Source organism: Lacerta agilis, chromosome 12, assembly GCF_009819535.1.
Source record: "Lacerta agilis isolate rLacAgi1 chromosome 12, rLacAgi1.pri, whole genome shotgun sequence".
In the NCBI taxonomy this organism is placed as follows: Eukaryota; Metazoa; Chordata; class Lepidosauria; order Squamata; family Lacertidae; genus Lacerta; species Lacerta agilis.
Genome location: NC_046323.1, coordinates 6,326,528 through 6,345,277, shown reverse-complemented (window position 1 = coordinate 6,345,277; position 18,750 = coordinate 6,326,528). Strand labels below are relative to the sequence as shown.

Sequence of the window (18,750 nt, the reverse complement as noted above, 5' to 3'; positions counted from 1 at the left end):
TTAAGTTACTTCCACCAATTGCTTCACACAACTGCGGATCCTGCCCCCACATCAAACCCCATCCCAGAAATGCTTGGACTCTTTGTAGTGGCTTTGTGGTGCTCTATTCTCTAAGCAGAACTTCATGTCAGGGTTGAGCCAGATGAGGAGCTCCTGGCTCCTGGCTTGTTCCTGACTGACTTGGCTGGTTCCTGACTTGGACTGTTCCTGACTTCGGCTTCTCCTGACCCCGTGCTGATACCTGACTTCAGCTGGCTACTGACTCGGACTGTTTGACCTCGGCTTATCTGACTGACTGCTGCACTTCAGCACGCCAACTTGTTGGCGCCCTAACACTTCATGTGTAATTCTTAGCATCCACGTCATGGTGTGGCACAGAAAATACCATAGGCGCAGCTTCACGTTTGAGAGGGCTCTCAACACAGTGCCCCGTAGATGGCCCTTTCCTATATCAATGCCTCCCCGTGAGGCCTGGCAGGCTTACTTGTGGGGAGAGGAGGTGGGCACAGCAATGGGGCAACTTGATGAGCACTTGGACAGCTTGAAATTCAAATTTCCTAAAATGCCCCCAAAGTATCATTGTTCCAGGGGTTCATAGGAAATTAAAACGGCATCTGCACACTTTCCGGAGCCTCGGAAAATAAGGCCTCAAGACAGGTGGCAACACTGGGCACTGACTGGGCCCTGGCAGCTGCCTGAGGAAGTTGGGTGCTGATGCCAGACCCACCCCCAAAATAATATGAGAATTGGATATTATTCATTCATCTGGAGGGGAAAGGGCTGGAGGTGAATCTGCTGTGATGCGCAGCACATGAATGCTATGGCAATGAATTGAGCATATAGGATCTGACGGATAGGGTTAGGATACTCACCATCTTTCTGTGATCAGAAGCAAATAAAACAATAGCAGACAATTGATGTGTGAAATTACAGAGATAGGTGATTGCCCACTTGAAAATGAAGGTGCTAGCAGAGTTGAAGTTGCCCCATAGCCATCAGGTTGAGCCCCATTTCTCCTAAAATGGGAGGCAACACATTCAAAATGTGTGGTGAGAGCCAGTGTGGTGTAGTGGTTAAGAGCGGTAGACTCGTTATCTGGGGAACCGGATTCGTGTCTCCACTCCTCCACATGCAGCTGCTGGGTGACCTTGGGCTAGTCACACTTCTCTGAAGTCTCTCAGCCCCACTCAACTCACAGGGTGTTTGTTGTGGGGGAGGAAGGGAAAGGAGAATGTTAGCCGCTTTGAGACTCCTTTGGGTAGTGAAAAGCGGGATATCAAATCCAAACTCTTCTTCTTCTTCAAAAGCAGTCCCTGCAGATACACCTGGCTGCATTCTGGAATACTGCAAAACCCATATTCCATTACAGAATCTCTTTTAAAGTTCAGGACTTTCTCTTAAAGTTTCGCCAACACCTATCTTGTCTTAATAATGCAAGCTCATCCTGTTTGAAGAGCAGGAGGGGGACGGCACTCGTTTTCCCTCCTCCTAAATATCTGTCATGTCTTCAGTTCTTAGCAGATTTCAAGAACCCATGGAGACTTCAAGGCACAGTTCCTGCATTCCAACCAGCTTTCAGGGTCCAGAAAAATGAACATTCTGCTTTGAATTTTGCAGACATTAGCAGTGGCTCTGTCGAGCACATTTCATCATGGTGGCAACAATAAGAATGCTGTGTTGGCTTATCTTTCTGGATTCCTGGAAAGGAAGAAGGTTCGTTGACAAAATCTCAGCCACACATTAGTTTGCACGCTTCAAGTGTTACGTAAATATTTTCTTTATTTCCATAAGCTAAACCTCTAGCTCAGTATATGTTGGAACAAGGCATATGGGATCCAATCTGGGACAGTTGCATATAATTTCTCCAAGGAATATCTTTGCAAATTGCTTTACCATTTCTGCAAAGAATTCAGCATAATAATCTAGCTTTAGAAAAATCACAATCCTTGCCTCATCCCCAAGCCAGAAAAGTTGGTCAGGGAGGGTGTTATGTACTAAGATTGGATCCTAGAATGCAACAACTGATTGGAGAAGACCAATCAGGCTCCAGGAGGGAAGCAGAATCAGCCAATCAGACGGGACTCATTGTGTAAATCAGTGTTTTTCAACCTTTTTGGGGCAAAGGCACACTTGTTTCATGAAAAAAATCACGAGGCACACCACCATTAGAAAATGTTAAAAAATTTAACTCTGTGCCTATATTGACTATATATAAAGTAATTCTCTTGAATAGGAATCAAATAAACAATTTTTTCCCACGGCACACCAGGCAACATCTCGCGGCACACTAGTGTGCCACGGAACAGTGGTTGAAAAACACTGGTGTAAATAATGTATATAAAAGTCTGAGGTTTTGGGGGAAATTCCATCACTATTTTACAAGCTGCAATAAAGAGCATGAAATCACTGCAGGACTCAGAGTATATTTCAGAGGGGTTATAGCTTCATTGAACATAGTGGGACTTATGGTACTCCTGTCCTGAGTGAGTGCGCATAGGGCTTCGGTGTGTACATTAAGCTAAAGAACCACAAACAGCCCTTGAATTTTTCAACAGACGAGACTTTCAGGGTGGGAAGGGGACTTGTGTTACAAGTGTGCACCTGACTCAAAAAGAATAAAAACACGAGAGGGTGGGTGTGGGTTGAAGAATGAATGTTTTTATGGAAACTCTCCTTGTGTCATGGTATAGACATAAGGTTTGGTAATGGATAACGGTTATAGAATAAGAATTTAATTTTAGGGAGTGTAGGAGGGAAGGGGGGAAGAGTTTGAATAAAATTAATTTCAAATGGGATGTTGTAATGAAATTTGAAATTAAGTAAGGGAGGTTCAGGAATATAGTGAATGCAGAGGATAGGTTAAAATGATAAATAAAATGTGTAAGATGAATAATTATTTAGTAAAAGAGTGTATAAGGAAAATGTGAGAAGAAAAAAAAGTAATATGGGGATCAATTGGCAATAACTGTGAATTAGGGTTAAACTGAAATCAACGGGGGGGGAATCGGGGAAGTCTGTAAAAGCAACAATGATAAGTGTAAAGCAAGTGGTTAAATTGGGAAAGAATTGTTGATCACTCCAGTGAGAGGGGGGTTTGTTTGGTATGCTCCCCTTGGTGAGAGAAAGGGGAGTTGGGAAAAATTTAATCATGTATTGTAATTAGGAATTAATTGGAAATTTTTAAATAAATATTATTAAAAAAACAAAACAAAAGGAATAAAAACACTTCCTGGCCCTGGTCTTATTGGAAAGACCTATGAATTCCTTCTCTCATTATGCACTCAGATCTGAAAGTCCACCGCATTCCTTCTATTTGAAGGGATGTGTGTGAAAGTACTGGAAAGTACTTGTTTTAGCTATGTAAAAAAGTAACGGACCACTGGATGGTAAGGTGCAGTCAAAGGTGACTATGGGGTTTTGGTGCTCACCTCACTTTTCAGGCCAAGGGAGCCGGCGTTTGACCACAGACAGCTTTCCGGGTCGTGTGGCCAGCATGACTAAACCGCTTCTGGCGCAACGAAACCATAGTGCGCGGAAAAGCTATGTTGTTGTTGTTGTTGTTGTTCAGTCGTGTCCGACTCTTCGTGACCCCATGGACCAGAGCACGCCAGGCACCCCTATCCTTCACTGCCTCTCGCAGTTTGGCCAAACTCATGTTAGTAGCTTCGAGAACACTGTCCAACCATCTCATCCTCTGTCGTCCCCTTCTCCTTGTGCCCTCCATCTTTCCCAACATCAGGGTCTTTTCAAGGGAGTCTTCTCTTCTCATGAGGTGGCCAAAGTACTGGAGCCTCAACTTCAGGATCTGTCCTTCTAGTGAGCACTCAGGGCTGATTTCTTTAAGAATGGATAGGTTTGATCTTCTTGCAGTCCATGGGACTCTCAAGAGTCTCCTCCAGCACCATGTATCTACTCTTAATAGATGCTATGTGTGTATTAATAGATGCTATGTATCTACTCTTAATAGATGCTCAATACCTAGACAGAGAGGGGTAGTGAGAGAAAAGGACACACACCTGAATGTCCAGCAGCTCACAGACACTGAGTGGATAAGTGAAGCCCATTTCTGCAAAACTCGGGAACAGGACTAAAATTAATACACAGGTGACATTGAATTCTGTTTTAACTTACCAGGTAGTTACGTAAATCTGAATCAGTCACCCCTGTGCTGCAGAGAATGTTCAATTAAGGGTACAATGCTTTACCCATGGTGAACCTTTGAAAAGGAACTGAAATCCCGGGGAACAAATTTCATTTTAATAAGCTACATTGTACAGCAACCTGAGCTACCTGACCCTTCCTCGGCACTTCTATTTTTAAAGATGGAGTTGACAACTCCTTGACGCACAAAGTACTGATACTTAAAGTGCTAGTAGCTGCCAGGCTGGAGAAAGTTTGCCACTGGAAAGATTTGAGTAACCCCTCTGTTAATAATTGGGATAGGAGGGTCTGGTAGTCTGCTTCAGACAAGAAACTGACTCCACAATGCAAAGGTTCAAGGGGAGAAACATAAACAGAAAAATTATTGGGCGTTAGCTTCCTATTTATTACTTACACTAAGGCAAGAGATTCAAATGCTGCTCCAATTTCTTTTGGGAGTGATTTTCTGGTCTTCAGCTATGCAAGCATGATTTTTCTTTTATTGTGTTGTAGGCTTACCTATCTGTAATAATACTGCAGGTGGTTACTTAATTGTGGGTTTCTTTATTGTTGTTAAACAATAACAACAAATTAATTTTAATAAAAAGAATCAGAAGGGACGTTAAAAGGTCATCTCATTCACTCTCCTGTTTGATGAAGGATCTGCAGTGTAGAATTCAGCTGCAACAACTGTCCTCTTTAATGGAGAAGGGCAGTTCTGGAAGCTTCTACAGTTGGTCTGTGAATGTTTAGTTCACAAAGCTGGACTGCTCAAAGGCCACAAAGAACATCTACACCAAGGGTGGAGAACCTGACCCTCCAGATATTGTTGCACTGCAGCTCGTATCACCCCTGACAATTGACCATGTTTCCTCCCATGTAAGAGGATCATCCTTCAGTATTCTCCCAAATTCCAAAAAAATCCTATGTTCAGTAGTTATCCAGTCTTTAAAATTTATCCTGAAGCATACCTCACAGTCTGACACATCACACAAAATAATAAACCATTGTTGATTTTTTTTAAATGGTTCTACTGCAACACATTTCTTTAGCTGCCACTATTTCTTTATTCTAACTGCAGGGAAGCAGCTGTAAGTCTTAATTCTGTCTATTCTTCAGCCCTAGATTTCTTGCCATATAAATATGTTCAAACAGCAGGTAACAATGCTGCTTAGCTGGCTGATGAGCCCACTCAAACAGATGGTCTTCTCGCTTGGCAGACTTGTAGCCATAATTGAAAAGCATAGACACTAAAGCTTCAGAAACAAATGCAGCCCTGAATGATGGAAGTCTTTGGAACTGATGGATACATCATCATTTTTCTGTGTTGGGGTTTCAACTTTCCCGCACCCCAGGTCCTTAGTTGAACTAATAGTCAACAGAAGCATGGTGCCCCAATCAAAGGAAGTAATAGTCCCATTCTATTCTGCCTTGGTCAGACCACCCTGGACTACTGTGTCCATTTCTGGGCACTGCAATTTAAGATGGATATTGACAAGTGGGAACGTGTGCAGAGGAGGATGACCAAGATGATAAAGGGTCTGAAACCAACCCTTATGAGGATGAGGGAATTGGGTATGTTTGGGTTGGAAAAGAGGACACTGATATGACAGCCATCTTCAAATATCTGAAAGGCTTTCACATGGAAGATGGCGCAAGCTTGTTTTCTCCTGATCTGGAGAGTAGGACCCAAACCAATGGATTCAAGTTACAAGAAAGAAGATTCCAACTAAACATTAGGAAGAACTTTCTGTAAGAGCTCTTTTGACAGTGGAACAGACTCCCTCAGGAGGTTGTAGACTCTCCTTCCTTGAGTGTTTTTAAGCAGAGGATGCATGGCCATCTGTCATGAATGCTTTAGTTGAGATTTCTGCATTGAGATGCCCGACCCTCAAGGGCAGAGGATGGATGGCCATCTGTCATGAATGCTTGAGATTTCTGCATTGAGATGACCGACCCTCAAGGTACCTTTCAACTCTACAATTATGATTCTATATTTCGAGGGAAGAAAATGTATGAAGAATCCAAATTGCAATTGCAATCTATTTTAGGAAGCAAAATAAGTCACCTTCCAATCTTGGACCTGAATAGGGCTAGCACAGTCGTAGAATCGTAGAATTGTTGTGTTGGGAGATATCCCCAACGGTAATCTAGTCAAACCTCTTGCAATGCAAGAATCATAGCCTTATATTCAGCCAGACAATTGGTCTGTCTAACCCAGGAATCCCTGAGTGCAGCCCAAATCCTGCTTGGTCCCCACCTCACAGGTTTTTCCCAAGCTGAAATCCTCTAGAAAAACACGTGACCTTTATTGTCATTTATATATATATATATATATGTAAAAAAACACCATTGGAATGTATAGCCTTTGATAATAAGCCCAAGTAGCCAGCATATCTGCTATAGGCAGCAGAACATTTGTCATATCCTGCTAGCTGGACGTTTTACTCAGAAAGTAATTATCTTCAGCAGGAGCTGGAGTTCATACTTTTGCTGTATTTGGCAGATACTATGATACATCTGTGCAATCAAAACATACTTGAGATAGCCCATTAGTTCTCTGCTCAACGGCGCACGTTGTGCTGTTCCAATTTGTCTTTTAAAGGATAACCTGCACTGTGGCCCTCTCCCCCAGTGGTATGAAAAGAAGTCTCCATTTCTGGTGTAACTGCTCACTCAAAGGAATTTCATGTTGCACCAATTACAGTCATACAGTTCGCAACCCAAGCGCCCACTGTATTGATTAAAGGTCAGTGTTTGTGGCCGTTTTTGTCGAGAATCACTTGCGGTATTGAGAGCAGAAATGGATTCACTGAGGTTCCTTCACTTACGCACACCCAGTTTCAACATATTGATCAACGTTAGCCTAAGCCATTGTAAGTTTAAAGTATTGTCACAAACACGGCAGAAACAGTGTCCTTTCAAGCAAGCGAGAACAGCACGTCGTAGGCTGCATCAGTGACTAGGATAGATGTTTATTCGGCATTTGCGCCCATCTTACAATACAAAACAGAACAAACAAAAGAGAATCAAATAAAACAACGGCACCGTACAAGCCGCAAATAAAAACACAACTCAAAAGGACCAATATTAACATTTCCATAAAAGCATATCTCAGAGAAATTTTAAAGTTAAAATTTAAGCATAAAACTAAAATCAGTGACTAATTTCGTTTTGGAAAACATATTTATAATTTCATTAATCAGCTAACATCCCATTTCGTCTCTTATACGAAATAACAGCTGTTAGGAATCTAGCAACCTGTAGGGTTATGTAAGGGTCCACATCTTGTAGAACCCAAGCAAGATGTAGGTCAACTGGCTTATCAGCAATAGACTGAATTATCGGATTTAATATACTGGCACGGATCGAACTGTACATAGGGCAATTGAACATTACATGCTGTAGAGATTCAGTTGATTTATTTTCACAGGCACACATGGGGGAAACTTGGCCCTTAGTAAATCTGTGACTCAGCACGTTTGATGGGAAAGCATTAAACCTAGCTTTAATGAAGGCGTATCGATGAGAAGCAACCGTGAGTGATGTTAAATAAGATGGAACTTGGTAAATAGGGGTAATGCCAATATTTAACGGCGAACAAACTCCCCCACCAGTTAAGAGATTTTGATATAGCTGCATCAGTGACTGGGCTGTGTCTTCCTGAAGAGCCCTAAGATAAGGAAAAGTGTGAGTTTCCACTACGCCAAGTCCAAGAACGTAGTGAAACTTTTTGATTTGCATTTAAAACTTTGCTGGCAAACAATGGCTCCCCAACTCCTGCTGCTCCCCTGCTGATAGACCATTTGAGAATTGCTTGGGGTCTTGGCAGAGCACATAATGAGTTTCTTGCCTGTGTGGTAGCAATTGTGATGCACTGTGCAGGATGCTGTATGGTTTCTAATTGTAGTTTCCCCCGGAATTCAAAATTGTAATGCACTAAAATACAGTACAAGAAAAGGCCAAAAAAAAAAATACAGTTAAAAATCAATGTGAATATTTGATGCGGGGATATCACAGGCCACCTGAATGAAACTCACAAACCATAGTTTCGAAACCCACGGTGGAAAATTAATCACTTCTTCAAGAAAGTCTATACAATCATATTGAATAACAGAAGAACTATGTTAGATCTTTTGTATTTGCTCTAAGAAGATCAGGTGTCAAGCATTCCACCAGAGGGGTTATCATGCTTTGCCAGTATGTTTGCCTCCTTAAATACTTGGTTGGCTATAATTTGATATTATACTACAAGTATTGCAAATTCCTTCAGTAGCCAAGCTTCACCAACTTAGCAGTGTAGACTGTGTTTGCATGGACTGATTGACATTTTCTTCAGCCACAGACTTTAAACACAGTCAGTTTCAGATGGGTGAATGTTGGGGTGATGGCACATGAACATTATGAGATTCACATGGTGTTCTTTAGCTGTGCTGCAAAGGAACTGAGCTTCATGGTGGAACTGAATAGGTTAATAATAATAATAATAATAATAATAATAATAATAATAAATTTTTATTTATACCCCGCCCTTCCCAGTCAAAAACCGGGCTCAGGGCGGCTAACACTAATTAAAATCACAGCAAAAACATAAACACAATCAATTAAAAAACAAATTTAAAAATTCTATATTAAAACTGCAGTCTCAATTTCAAATAACCCACCAATAAAAGAATGAAGCATAAATATCAAACAGAAACCAACCCAAAGGCCAGGTGGAACAGCTCCGTCTTGCAGGCCCTGCGGAAAGATGCCAAATCCCGCAGGGCCCTGGTCTCTTGTGATAGACTGTTCCACCAAATCGGGGCCAATACGGAGAAGGCCCTGGCCCTGGTTGAGGCCAACCTAGCATCTTTGTTGCTCGGGACCTCCAAAAGATTATTTGAGGACCTTAAGGTCCTACACGGGACATACCAGGAGAGGCGGTCCCTTGGGTATGTCAGCAAATGGAATGCTAATTCCAGAAGTTACCTTTGCCCCTGCTCTCAACCTACCCATTCTGTCCCTACCATCACATCAAGCCAAGTATATCATAGCCAGTCTCCTTTGTTGCCAAAAAAGCCAACTGTAAGGCTGTTCTCGCTGGCTTGGAGGAAATAAAAAGTAGTATTGAGAAGGGGCAGGAAATGGCTAATGGCTTGAGTCATTGGTTAATTCCATTTTTAAGCTGGAAGAACCCACAGTAAACCTTTTTTTAATTCTGTGTCCAAACATCTTCATTCTGACTCAAAACATCTGTCTTAGCATCAGGGATAAAGGGGAGGGCTGGTGCTCCCCAAACAAACTTTTCCGTTGTCAGAGTGCTCTTGGAATCACACCATTCATTGGAGGGACTCAAAACCTCTTCCATCAGTTAGGGGGTACCAAAACGCAATACCCTAAAAAAAAGCAATATAAACTTTATACTACTTCATATCAAAAAGTGGGACTTCTGGTGAAAAGGTGAGAGGGTCCTGTCACTTTTAGTTTAATATGTGGTAGTCATCTTCCAAGACACTTGTAGACACGGTCTTGTTACACCCAATAACATTCTTATAATATTGAATATTTATTTATGGATATTTTATTTATAAATTGATGCCTAAAAACAATGGTGGAATTGCAGCTTTTAAGAAGAAACTTACGGCTAACTGATGCCATTTTATAAATACTTGCTGACAAAAAGTTCCAACAATAAAGTTTTCCAGAAATGATTACACAGAAGCACAAATATGAACAAAGCTTTTATTTTAACCACAAACATCAGCAATTGGCATAAAATGCATAAAAATACAGTATTTTGTGCTGTAATATAATTACAAAAGACATCTTGAATGTTAATTTTCCTCAGCCCAATCCTCATTAGTGGTTGTCTTAACAAATAGGAAACGAAATGACTTTTTTTTTTAAAAAAATCAATTAAAACCCCTTCTTTAGCTCTCCTCACTTTAAACAATCTGAGACACAACCCTCTTATATCACTATCTTGAAATCCACTTTAATAGTCTATGTAATAAATTATGCTTCTTGCTGCAGAATTTACTACAGTTAAGTCACAGACAAAGCTGTGCCTGCAGTACAGAAGTTAAAATTCAACAGAGAGCTGAACAAACAGTTTTCCAGATGGTTCCTTATCTAGATGATTTGCAATGGTTTTTTAGTAGCCATTGCATAAACAGAATTCATATTGCCTTTTTGGCACAGTGTTCCCCCACCTCACACATATGACAATCTGGCTCTACCAATAAAAAAGTGAATTCCTGCCTGAAGTTGAACTGTGCATCATCATCAGAATCTCGCTGAAAGCAGAAATCAAAATACGTGACAGGTTGTTGTTTTTTTTAAAAAGGCAAAAAATATGTTGTAGTTTGTTTTATATTTGCCAAACTATCAGTTTTACTTTTACATAAATTAACTATTCTAAGGTGTATAAAAGAGCCACAAAAATGAAATGAGTTTATTTCTATTTATTTTACATTGCTCTAGTGGTTACATTTGGTTTTCCAGGGAATGTTATTTCCTATCAATTTAGACTCTCTTTCTACAAGGTAGGCAAAATATGTTCTATTACTAAATTAAGGCCAAAGCATAAAAAGATTTTTCTAAACCCTGAAAACGTTTTCCTTGTTAATATTTCATATGTGCAAAATTTGTTAAGTTTTGTCTACTTTGGTGATAAACCATTTCAACAGCTGGTAGCAAAAATACTGCTTACTAAAATTAGTTTCATTGGTCTGATTTTAGCAACTACTTTAAAAAGAAGGCTGAAGATTGTGGATTGTGCACATTTGCCATCTAAAGTATGAAATTCAAAGTTATTCAGAATAACTTCCATGTAGAACAAAAACTTAAAATACATTACCTAGCTCTAAAATGACCTAAAACATTGGGGATTTTTCATCGGTTTTCATAAAAACAGCCACTTGTACATAAATGAGATAGTGGAAACTATCCAATTCCTTCACAAAAAATATACATATTCATTAAAGGTGCAATATGAGATGCATGCTGGGGGAATGGGGTTAGCAATATAATGTGGTGAATGTGTATGGAATGCTGCACCTATTTCGGGTAGAAAGATGCACTGACTATACTAGGAAAGATCATCCGCCTCTGCAATTTCACAGATTTTGAAACCTGGCATACTTTTCCATAGCCATTTTTGCTCACTTGCTTTGGATCAGTATTTATTTAAAAACGTTTGAACACATACACATTTGCATAGCAAATTTTAAAGAACTGACCCAAGTATACGACTGAGAATATTTTAAAAATGTCATCATTGCAAAAGTCTAGTATTGTGCAGTATTCTGTACTCCTGGCACCCTAGCACTTCCAATTCTGAAGCCGTTATCATTTACATCAATGGAATGTACTTCCAAATAAATATAACTGGACTCACCATTTAAGGCTGAACCAATGAAGTATCCCTAAATGCAGCTGCAAGACTTTAAATATGAAATAGGGATAGAGCCTTATGTAGGCACGAAGCTTTGGTTGCTACAACTGACAAAGGAACTTCCTGAGCACAGAATTCCCTGGAACACAGCCTATGTCTAATGGTGCAATCCATTAAAATGAATGTCAAAAGTCCTGTTGGTTTTAATGGACTCTGAATTGAGAGCTCTCTTTTACTTAATTGCCAGTTTAAAAATACATATACTGTCAGAAAATGCGTTGCACTGAAGAGTCATTCCCGGGTAACTTCTAATACTTTGTATATATTGTTGTTGAACACTGTTCTGAAGTATGGCCTGGAATCCATGCTCATGAGGGTGCATAAAGGAACTTTTCCAGCATTGGCAGTATCTTCTATATCCCAGATTTCAGGCATGCTGCAGCCAGGCCTAAAAAAGTATTTAAATACTGTCAGCAAACAGGACACACATCATTTGAGTGAATGGCGGAAGAACAACACTGATCAAGTGTGATTATTTTACTGACAACAAAGCTGATACTTTGCCCCATGCCACTTTTTTACTTAGTAAATCACTTTAATCCTAAGACTCCACTATCCCTCCTCCAAACCCTCTCCTAAGGGTTGGGGCCCCTCCTGAACAATGTGGGATGCAACCAGGAAACTTTCATTCCGTGAAATAGTCAATTTAGGGTCTAGGCCAAAATTGGACACCATTTCACACTGTTTAGGCAGGGTCCCGACCATCAGGAGAGGCTTTATTAAGTGTGCAGATGCCTTCTGGGGAGAGGGGGTGATGGGAGACTTTTCTTCCACAACCTTTCTTAGGATCCATGCTATTAAAATCCACACCAACATTTAAACAATGCAGTGGAATCTGGAGTAAAATACTATGAAAACTGGCATCCTTGCCAAGAAACTTTACAATGACAGTGCTGCTCGAGTAGGTTCATTCAGAATCTGTCTGCAGTCTCAATATGAAATGACTCGAGGGATGAGGAAGAGGATTTAAATCACACACAGCTCTATCCAAGACAGGGGGAGCCAATATAGTGCCCTCAATGTGCTTTGGACTCGCATCCCCATTAGCCCCAGTCAGCAAAAGTCAGGGAAGACAGGAGATGTACAGTCATACCTCATGTTATGGCCACTGCGGGTTACGTCTTTTCAGGTTGCGCTCCGCGCCGAACCCAGAAGTACAGGAATGGGTTAGTTCCGGGTTTCGGCGCTTGCGCATGCACAGAAGTGCCTAATTACGTCATGCGCATGCACGTGAGTATTTCGTTCTGATAGGCAGGCCTCCAATGGTCAAATTCCGGTAATTAAAAAGTAGTAAATCTCTCAGATAAAAGGTAATAAATCACTCGGCTAAACTGGGATCGGAGTCAACTAAAACTATTCAAACGCTGAAGACGTTTGGGAAAGACATAAAAAGACATAGAGGACAAATAAAACAATAAAACAAGCAGTATTAGGCTATAGCTTATCTGTAACATCAGGGAGCAGCGTGGGGCTGTTCCTCCTTCGCCGCCATCTTGTCCCTTGGCTTATCCATGCACAGACGTGGCACTGCGTGATACGAATGCTGCGGGTTGTGGACGTGCCTCCGTCACGGATTACGTCCACGACCCGAGCGTCCACTGTATTCCCAACAAAACCAGGGGGAGGGGGCAGGCATGACCACATTGGCTGACCCGGATGTAAAAACCCATTTAGTTTCAATGGCCAATCCTTACTAAGGGTCATCAAAAACTCAGGTTCCAAAGTTCCACAATGATGCACATAGGAACTTAAGAAAATCCTTAGAGATCCAAGTAGATCTTATTAATATTCAGAACAAAAGAAGCAACGCAAAACATAATATTGTATCTGACACAGCGGCTACAAAAGCAAAATTCTAATTTTAAGGATTGCTTTGAAGATCACTTTCAACCATTAGCACCAACTGCCCAAATTCCAAAAACTAAAGAGGGACACCACCAATAAGAGTTGACCCAATGTCTCAGGGTTTATAGAAGGTGAGTGGCCAAATTCCCAAACCACCTCAGCATGACAAGACATCATGGAAAAGTCCCAAAGTTCCGCACCTGCAATTTCTCCTAAGCAGCCGGTGCAGAGAAAGTGCCCGAACCCCTTTATCACTGGTAGGAAATGATCAAGGTAAACTTGCATACTGCTTACTTACTTAGATCTCCTCAGGCACCAAGAATCTTCTAAAACGTAGTAATTTACTCCCAACTTCAGCAATTCCCTTTTAACTTCTTTTGCTGGTTTTCGGCTATACATGGAATAAACTGTTTTTGTTCTTGCCCTAGGAGGAAGAGAAAGCTACAAATATACCAACCAACCAAGAAAATAAATAAATAACTTGAGCAAACAATACACAGCTCATCACTGAAGTAAAGTGGGAAAAAATGTTTGTGGTATCGTGGAGAGAGATAATTTACTCTGGTGTATTTTTTTAATATGTTGTTGTTTAGTCGTGTCCGACTCTTCGTGACCCCATGGACCAGAGCACGCCAGGCACTCCTGTCTTCCACTGCCTCCCGCAGTTTAGTCAAACTCAAGTTAGTAGCTTCGAGAACACTGTCCAACCATCTCGTCCTCTGTCGTCCCCTTCTCCTTGTGCCCTCAATCTTTCCCAACACCAGGGTCTTTTCCAGGGAGTCTATTTTTTAAATATAGTTAATAACATACTTCATGAGATGTGTGACATATATATTTATGGGAGGATAAACAAAACTAGTAAGATAAGGACTGAAGGAAATGGAAAAAGCACATACTGGTAGCTAATACCTGATTTAGTGAACATTTGCCAGAAAATCAGAAACAAATATGAAGTAATTTCTGGAGCACAAATCCTAACCCGAAATGGTAGGTGGTTACTTCCTGAAGTGTCAGAACAGAAAGTGAAAAGCCTCACTTACCATGAGTTTTCTTTTTTTGTCAAGAGGCAAGGGACAGGGAACAGCAAAGGGTTAACTCCTCCTGTGGCAGAAGGCAGTGCCAAGCCCAAACCTGGTGCTGGTTCCCAGGGAGAAGAGCTATCTCAGGTTCAGAACTTGACTTTAGTCGGGGAAAACCCTGTACCACAGCTCCGACACTGGGTGCAAAATGGGCATACTTTTGGCTCAACAACGATGACTAAGAAAACACACATAGGCCTAACATTGTATGTCAATGTGTTTGCTTGTGGGGATGCGTCCTTCAACAGGAGGGTTTTCTAGCTGGCATTTTAAGCAGGTTTGTCCCACCTTGGAATATAGGCACTGTTGTTAGATAACTGTTTTGGTGTTGCCCTCCTGATTGCTAACTGAGGTTGGGAAGATGGACTTTCCATCAACTCCATTATAGTAAGCAGGCAAGAGTGCATGTACTGTATATTCTGGCGTATAAGACTACTTTTTAATCCAGGAAAATCTTCTCAAAAGTTGGGGGTCGTCTTATATACCGGGTGGAGAATCTGCGGTCGAGTATATATCAAACTCTATATTTTAACTGGAAAAGTTGGGGGTCGTCTTATACGCCCAGTCGTCTTATACGCCGGAAAATACGGTATATTCACACTGTTATTTACCATATTTTTCGCTCCATAGGGTGCACCTAGTTTTTAGAGGAGGAAAACAAGAAAAAAAATTCTGAGGAAGGATGGGGGAGATCAATTTTTTTGGGGGGTGCTCCTTTAAGTACTGTCTGTGGAGCGTCTGCCTCTTGCCTGACCTTCCGCACTCCATCGCCTTCTCCTCCGTGCCTTCTTCAAACTGGTGTCAGCCTCCTCCCTCCCGCACTCCTCTTATTTCAGACCCCCCCCCATGCCCTTTGCATGTCTGGTTTGCAGCAGGCTCTGGCCTCTCGCTCCCAGTGGCTCTGGGTGTCAAAGCTGCCCTCCTGGAGGGCCGCAGGTTCCTTCTGCCAGAGGAAACACCTTTCCTTTGCGATACCTCCTTGTCTGCAGCCCATTCCCAGCATCTCAAAAAGGGGCTTAGTTTGTGCTGGCAACCACACCAGTGCTGTGGCTGAGTCCCAGAACGTAGAATCAAAGAATGTGAAAGTCTGAAGGGGGGGTCTGGGAGGTCATTCAGCCCAACCCCCACCTCAGCCCACTGGGGTCTACCAACGGATAGAATCAAGGATATGGGTCGAGGGGGCATATGGGGGGGGTTTCCAGGTGTCATATTCTGCCCAGTATTGAGGGGTATAATCAGGGTAAGGGGGCAGATTCAGGGAAGGATTAGGGGGGAGGGGGCATATTCAGAGAGAGTTTCAGGGGGGCATATTTAGGGAGGGTATCAGGGACAAGGAGGCATATTTTGGGAAAGTTTCAGGGTGGGCAGTTTCTAGGGTGGGCAGAGCTGGGATGGGGGCAGGGGTTAAGAGGGAAGGCTTGGAAAGAAAGGGTCTCTTACAGGGAGGGCTCAGGGGGCAAGAGGGAATATTGTGGGAAGGTTTCAGGGGGAGGGGCATATTCAGGGAGGGATTATGGGGGGAAGGGGGCAGATTCTGGGAAGGTTTCAGGGGTGGGTGGGGCATATTTAAGGAGGGCATCAGGGGCAAGGGGACAGATTCTGGGAATGTTTCTGCATGGGCAGTTTCTAGGGTGGGAAGGAAGGAAGGAAGGAAGGAAGGAGTGAGAGAAGAGAGAAAGAAAGAGAGATAAGGAAGGAAGGGGTGAGAGAGGGGGAGAGAGAGGGAAGGAAGGAGGGAGGGAGGGAAGAGAGAGAGGAAGGAAGGAAGGAAGGAGGGAGAGAGAGAGAAGGAAGGAGCCTGCTCTTGTAAGAGGCGGCAGTGGGATGAGTGCCCCGAAAGGACTCTGCTCTGCGGAGGAGGGGGTAACAGCCCGATTTTGGGCTGCTCGCTCCTCTGCCGCCGCCCTGCAGCTGGTGGTGGCCACGGTGGAGGGGAGAACAGCCCGATTTCAGACTGCTTGCCCCTCCGCTACCGCTGGGAGTCATGGCTCTAGTGGCAGAGGCATCCCTCCGGTCGAGGGATCCCGCTGCCGTCCAGTGCCTTCGCTCCATAAGACGCGCAGACATTTTCCCTTCGTTTTTTAGGAGGGGGAAGTGCGTCTTATGGAGTGAAAAATACGGTGAATATTCTGTGACAGAGATGCATTTTCCATGTTCCAGTCAAATGAGATCCTGAGTGGGGAGAGGCATTACTTTTTGAGTTTGTGTTCCGCCAAAGGGACTAAGATGAAGGCCAAGCTCAGATCAGGCAAAATCCAAGTGAAACAAGAAGCACCCTGGGCAGATCTGTGTGAAGCTCAGGCTGAAGAATCATGAGCAGGCTTGAATGGTGTTGCTTCAACACAGACTAAGACTTGCATAGAGCTTCAGTTCTGTGTCAGTGTCTAGTTCCACCTCTTATGAAGAAAAGCTCTTAAGGTTAAAGGGGCTTTGTCTGTTTCCACAACTGTTGATTCTAATGGAGCATGGAAAGTACCATTGGTATCTAACTGAGCCATGGCCACCTCAGCACTGCAGACTCGCACCCGAGGTTACTATTGTTCTTGGTGCATCTCTAAAGGGAGTCCCTCTTTGCAGACTGGAGTCCCTGGTCTACCATCTCATGGCTTGACAAAAGTATTGGAGAAACTCTGAAAGAAGGAAAGTGGCCACAGCAACTGGTGGGAGCAGTGATTGCTCCAAAGTGTCACTTGGGCTGCTGAAACACATAGAATCATAGAGTTGGAAGAGACCAGAAGGGCCATCCAGTCCAACCCCCTGCCAAGCAGGAAACACCATCAAAGCATTCCTGACAGATGGTTGTCAAGCCTCCGCTTAAAGACCTCCAAAGAAGGAGACTCCACCACACTCCTTGGCAGCAAATTCCACTGTCAAACAGCTCTTACTGTCAGGAAGTTCTTCCTAATGTTTAGGTGAAATCTTCTTTCTTGTAGTTTGAATCCATTGCTCCGTGTCCGCTTCTCTGGAGCAGCAGAAAACAACCTTTCTCCCTCCTCTATATGACATCCTTTTATATATTTGAACATGGCTATCATATCACCCCTTAACCTTCTCTTCTCCAGGCTAAACATACCGAGCTCCCTAAGCCGTTCCTCATAAGGCATCGTTTACGGCCTTTTACCATTTTGGTTGCCCTCCTCTGGACCCATTCCAGCTTGTCAGTATCCTTCTTGAACTGGACACAGTATTCCAGGTGAGGTCTGACCAGAGCGGAATACAGTGGTACTATTACTTCCCTTGATCTAGATTCTATACTCCTATTGATGCAGCCCAGAATTGCATTGGCTTTTTAGCTGCTGCATCACACTGTTGACTCATGTCAAGTTTATGGTCTACCAAGACTCCTAGATCCTTTTCACATGTACTGCTCTCAAGCCAGGTGTCACCCATCCTGTAATTGTGCCTTTCATTTTTTTTACCCAAGTGTAGTACTTTACATTTCACCCTGTTAAAATTCATCTTGTTTGCTTTGGCCTAGTTCTCTAATCTGTTAAGATCATTTTGAAGTGTGATCCTCTGGGGTATTATCCACCCCTCCCAATTTGGTGTCATCTGCAAACTTGATCAGGATGCCCTCAAGCCCATCATCCAAGTCATTGATAAAGATGTTGAATAAGACTGGGCCCAAGACAGAACCCTGTGGCACCCCACTAGTCACTTCTCTCCAGGATGAAGAGGAGCCATTCATGAGCACCCTTTGGGTTCGGTCAGTCAGGGCAAGGACTTTTGCCATGGATGTGATGTTGGCTTTGTTGGACATCAAAGTCCTGGTCACCACCTTGATCTTTGTGATGCGCTCTGGGGACAGTGATATCAGCCCCTCTGTACATTTGGCTTCTTGAGGTAAACAAAACTAGATCCTCCCTCACTATGCCTCCCTCTCCCATCTGTTTAGAAGCATTAGGGAGAACAAAAAAAGGCTGAAGAAAAAGCAGGGGTGGGGAAGTTCTACTGCCAAGTAGGATCTCTTCAATAGCAAGGAGATGCTGCTTTGAAATCAAAGGCAGAACCACAAAACTGAAAGGACTCTTCTCCTTGGGAGGAATGCGAATATTTTGCTTTCTTTTGGGAGGCCTTGCTTCCTTTTAGAGGAGTTTGCCCTTTGCTGCTGCCTGCTCTCCAGCTTGTTGATACAATAGCAACTCACACTCTTTATTTTAAGCCAGGAGAAGCCACGGGATTAGTGAGCTTGCATGCCTGAAGGAAACAAATCCATCACTGACTTACTCATCTTTCTCTACAGCAAAG

At 42.7% G+C, this 18,750-nt stretch overlaps 1 protein-coding gene across 2 annotated transcripts in view; it reads right to left on the bottom strand.

The window, feature by feature from the left end:
- Positions 1-11,715: 11,715 nt before the first annotated feature.
- DPY19L1 (dpy-19 like C-mannosyltransferase 1) overlaps positions 11,716-18,750 on the bottom strand; it is a 37,941-nt gene continuing 30,906 nt past the window's right edge. For both annotated transcript variants that reach the window (XM_033165084.1, XM_033165083.1), the window contains 2 exons: positions 13,722-13,847; positions 11,716-11,966 (listed from right to left, as the gene is read on the bottom strand). In XM_033165084.1, coding sequence (XP_033020975.1) covers positions 11,810-11,966; positions 13,722-13,847 — 283 coding nt within the window. In that variant the 3' untranslated portion in view covers positions 11,716-11,809. The remainder of the gene's footprint in view (positions 11,967-13,721; positions 13,848-18,750) is intronic.